Source organism: Populus euphratica, unplaced genomic scaffold (genome assembly GCF_000495115.2).
Source record: "Populus euphratica unplaced genomic scaffold, PopEup_1.0 scaffold79.1, whole genome shotgun sequence".
Lineage (NCBI taxonomy): Eukaryota > Viridiplantae > Streptophyta > Magnoliopsida > Malpighiales > Salicaceae > Populus > Populus euphratica.
In genome coordinates this window covers 486,623-491,426 of record NW_011499959.1, presented here as the reverse complement: position 1 = coordinate 491,426, position 4,804 = coordinate 486,623, and the positions used below count along the sequence as shown (strand labels likewise).

At 34.6% G+C, this 4,804-nt stretch overlaps 1 protein-coding gene across 1 annotated transcript; it reads right to left on the bottom strand.

Annotated features, from left to right (window-relative positions):
* Positions 1 to 2,072: 2,072 nt before the first annotated feature.
* On the bottom strand, positions 2,073 to 4,557 carry LOC105138569 (Pentatricopeptide repeat (PPR-like) superfamily protein). The gene is made up of 2 exons (XM_011044692.1): positions 3,429 to 4,557; positions 2,073 to 3,230 (listed from the first exon to the last, which is right to left on the bottom strand). Exons 1-2 carry the CDS (start codon positions 4,337 to 4,339, stop codon positions 2,288 to 2,290), a joined length of 1,854 nt encoding a protein of 617 aa, XP_011042994.1. The 5' UTR covers positions 4,340 to 4,557; the 3' UTR covers positions 2,073 to 2,287.
* Between the last annotated feature and the right edge of the window lie 247 nt (positions 4,558 to 4,804).

The following is a 4,804-nucleotide window of genomic DNA, read 5'->3' as shown; positions in this document are numbered from 1 at the left end:
ATTTTTAACGTAATTTTTACTTTAAAATATATCAAAATAACATTTTTTTTATTTTTAATTTCAACATATTAATATAATTTTAAAATATAAAATAATATTTTTAAACAAAAAAAATAACTTTTTCTTAAAACGAGATCCAGTTGCCAAATAAATAGCACATAAACATGTGATGATAAGGCTTTGTCCTTATACACATAACGCGCAAAACCAAAGTCTCCTTGATAGCTATGCTTCAATGCACAAATATCTTTACTATTTTTTAAAAACAATTATTTTATGCATTAATAAGTGTATTTGCAAGCTAATCTCATCCTGATAAATCTAATTATTGAAATTTAGAAAAAATTAATAAAATAACTCATCAATTCAAAATCATTTTTTTCATTTTAATTTTAATAATAAATTATGAGATTTGATTTTGCATCAAGCTCAGTGCAAGCTCTATGTCCATACAATCTGGAAAAGCAATAAAATCCTTCCTTTACATGAAAATAATAATAGTAATGCGGGTCTAGAATTTTTGAACAAATTTTTTTATTAAAATAAATTTATAACAAGAAAAAACACATAAAATTTATAATAGAAACCAACACACATACAAAATTGACGAGGTTATAAAAATTACAGGGAATGTTCTACGATGAATTACTCCTAGAAATTCCCCTACATTATTTATAGTGAATTCAATGATCTTCACTTCAAGACTATGCAGGTTTTTTCTTGGCCAAATCTTTTTCTAGGAGAATATCAACTCTTGTGAAATAAATATTTGCACAAAGTTTCCTGAGGATATTGATGAGGGACTTTCCAAAAATTAAGTCACTATCAGAAATATTTGTGTAAAGAACGACATTAATAGAGATATTAAAAAGCTTTCATAAATGTATAGAAAGGGATGGAAAAAGGATCTAAAGATGAGGAGAAGGGAGCTCAATCCTTTTTCTACTTCTTTTCTCTTCTTTTATATTACCTGATTTTTTCTGTCTCATATAACATAAAAAAGATAAAAAAATAATATTTATATAATTAAAATAATATTATTTTAATGTATGTATCATCACATATAATTAATATAAGCATAAATGACTTGTTTGTATTTAAAGGAATTATGATAGACATTATAATTATTAATCCAGAGAGAAACTTAAGGTAGAGTGACCCTTCAATTAGACATCCAATCTAAAAAATATTGGGTCCAATTCAAAGTTGAAGCACATGAAAAAACATGATGCGGGTATATCTAAGTTAAATAAATTATTATAGATATTATAATTATTAATCCAGACTCAGAAACTTAAGATAGAGTGACCCTTCAATTAGACATCCAATTTAAAAAATATTAGGTCAAATTCAAAGTTGAAGCCCATGAAAAAACAGGATGCGGGTATATCTAATTCTAACATGAAGTCAAGCATGAATATTTTTAGACTCAGCTTGGAAATTATCATCCCCTTCCTAACTTAGAGTTATGCCGAACAAGATATAATCTCACCTCAAGTTATAACTTTCACCCGTTATTTCTTAAATGGGGTTGATTTAAGAAAGCATTACCCATCACACCTCAATTCTTAAGATTGTCAACAAAATATCATGTCATTCATCCCGATGAAAATGCTAGCTTTGGAATGAGTCTAATTAAGGGCTCATCCGTATTGTATTATAATTACATTTAGATAAAGGAAAAATAATTTATAATTTATAAGTTAATTTTCAATTTATTTATTATGATATAGTTAAATACCAAAAAAATATTTATGAACTCATTTTTTATTACCAGACTTGAAAACAATTCCCTTCATGAAAACAACTTTCCAAAACAGAAACTACAAACGAGGCCTGAAACTAGATATGGAGTCGCGATACGAGGCAATTTTTGCACAAGTTCTAATTGTAAATTGGGTTTTGTCGGATTCAAAGTGAAAGTCTGTTTAGAAACTAAACAACATTATGGCTTGGAGGAACATTGAAAATTATTTATGCGCCGCCCCCCGCCCCCGCCCCCCGCATTCCCACCTTACGCTCTGAAAAAAATAGTAGCATTTCTCTCCGGAATGAACTTGCATATGCTTGTAAGAATCAACCATTTTCATTCTACAGAAACATACTCAAGCGAGGGTAAACTGTACATTTCTATCAGCGAGATAGAGCTCCTTGCTTACGCTATTAAGATCACAACTTACAACTTACCATTCAACATTTTGGCTGGAGTCATCAAGCAAGATATAATCCCTCCGTATGCACTGATCAATGCCTGATAGAGGCAAGCAAGTTTTCAACTTTTCCAACTTTATATGCAACCAATATTTGGAATGTAACCTTCTCTCTTCATCTCCTCATTCAGCAGTTGGTATATGTTCACCGAATGATGATGTAAGTTGTCACTAGCATGAAATTCATGAACATGAGCTCCAATGTCAATCCAGCTACAGCCAGGGGTTTTAGAGACACCACACTGCCTCATCAACACCCTCATTTTTGCAGAATCATCCCACCTTCTCATATTTGCATATATCTTAGATGAGATAATATAGTTTCCTGAATTTGATAGCTCCATCTCTAGAAGCAATTGAATGACCCTTTCACCAACATCTGCATTTCTACGCCTCTGACAGGCACCAAGCAATGACCCCAACACAATTTCATCTGGTTTTCCAGGCATCTTCTTGATTAAGTCCCAAGCTTCGTACAGAAGTCCTGCACGTGCACAAAGATCAACCATGCAAGAATAATGCTCGACTTTTGGGACCAATCCAAATGACAAATTCATTGATTCAAACAATTGACGGCCCTCATCAACTAACCCGGCATGCACACATGCAGAGAGTACTCCTATGAAAGTGATGTCATTAGGCTGAACAGTGCCATTATCCTTTGACATGCGCCTGAATAATGACAAAGCTTCCTGGGCCTGCCCATGAAAAGCAAGAGCTGAAATCATGGCATTCCATGAAACCTCATTTTTACGGGGCATCCTCTCAAAAACCCTGAGTGCATCATCCAAGCTCCCACATTTTGCATACATATCAATTAATGCACTCGCAACATAGACATCGTGCTGCAAACCTCTTTCTGATGCATGTGTCTCAACCCATTTCCCCAAATCAAGGGCCCCGATTGTGGAACATGCAGACAATACTTCAATCATTGTGACTTTATCTGGATTAGGCCCTGCCTCTCTCATTCCATTGAATAGGACAATTGCTTCATTGGAAGCTCCATTCTGTGCATACCTATGAAGCGATAGTTGAACCCAAAAAAAAAATCATATTAACTTGAAACGCATTTACAAATTTCATATATCTGTGTGGTTTTTATTTCATAGCTGATTAATTAAGAAGAATTCAAATTTCAAGTTAGTTCAAAGGAGCAGAAATAGACACAATTCCATTATATGTGACAATTACAAAGTATAAAACCGATCTAATTACCCTGTGATAATGGCATTCCAGGTGACAACATCCTTGTTTGGCATCGAATCAAAGACCCTCCTCGCAGATATCAAATCCCCACACTTACCATACATGTCAATCAAAGCAGACCCCACATACGAATTTACCTCCATCTTCTTCTCCAAAACAAACCCCTCCACCCATCTCCCCAAACCCAAATCCCCCAAATCCCCACACGCCCCAAGAACACTCACCAACGTCATCTCATCTGGCTCAAACCCCTCCTCCCTCATTTCCATAAACAACCCAATCGCCTCCTTAGCAAAACCCATCTTAGAATACCCTGAAATCATCGAATTCCACGACACCAAGTCTCTGTCACCCATTTCATCAAACACCTTCCGTGCAAAACCCATTTCACCAGCCCTTGCGTACATCGTAATCAAAGAATGATTCACATACTCATCACCATCCAAACCAACCTTAAACACCAGACAATGACCAATCTTTCCATGAACCAAACCCCAAACATTCCCGCAAGCTATAAACAAAAAAGGGTATGTAAAATTATTTGCTTTTAGGCCTAAAGACTTCAGCTTGTAATACAATTCAACACAAAAATCATACTTTTTCCATGTGGTAGCTAACCCACGAAGCATGACATTGAAGGCATAAATATTGGGTTTGGTGAGTTGATTAAAAACAAGGGATGCATAGGCCAAGTCTTTGAGGTCAATGATTTTGGAAAGAAGGAAATTGGGTTTTGGTATTGAGTTTATAAGCATTTGTGCGTGGATTTGTTTTAATAGGTTTTTGGATTTGCATTGTTTTATCAGAGACAAAAGCCTTTCAGTTAAGGTTTGATGATGTTCTTTTTGGGTTTGGAAGTTGAGGTTTGAAAGAGGGAGATGGTAGGGGGATAAAAAAGAGGGAGGTCTTGTCTTGAGCATTATTTAATGGAACTCGACTTTGCTTACACCTCCAAAACATATAACTAAGGCAGCGTTTGCTACTGTCTCTGGACACAACAGGCATAGCATAGATAGTTACCATCATTGTTTTAAAACCTCATCCGGAGATTGTCCAGGACAAGGCCCGAGTTAAAGCAAAAAATTTGGAGCTCATGCAGGTTTTGTCCAGATATTGACCCAAAAAACAAATTTTAAAAATTCAAAATCACTTCTCTTTGATAAAAAAAATAAATATAAGTTTTTTCTTCCAACACCAATTTGATTTCTTGCATGTTCTCATGTAGTCACCAATCAACATTTGACAGATTATATGCCCGGGAGAAGAAACTCTACCAAGAAGTCAGGGTACATCTCAAATTTTTTTGCATAACTTTTTGAATGATGCATTCTGAGCGTCCCTAGTTTTCAAGGCCATGATTATAAAATCGAATTTCAATGTATTTA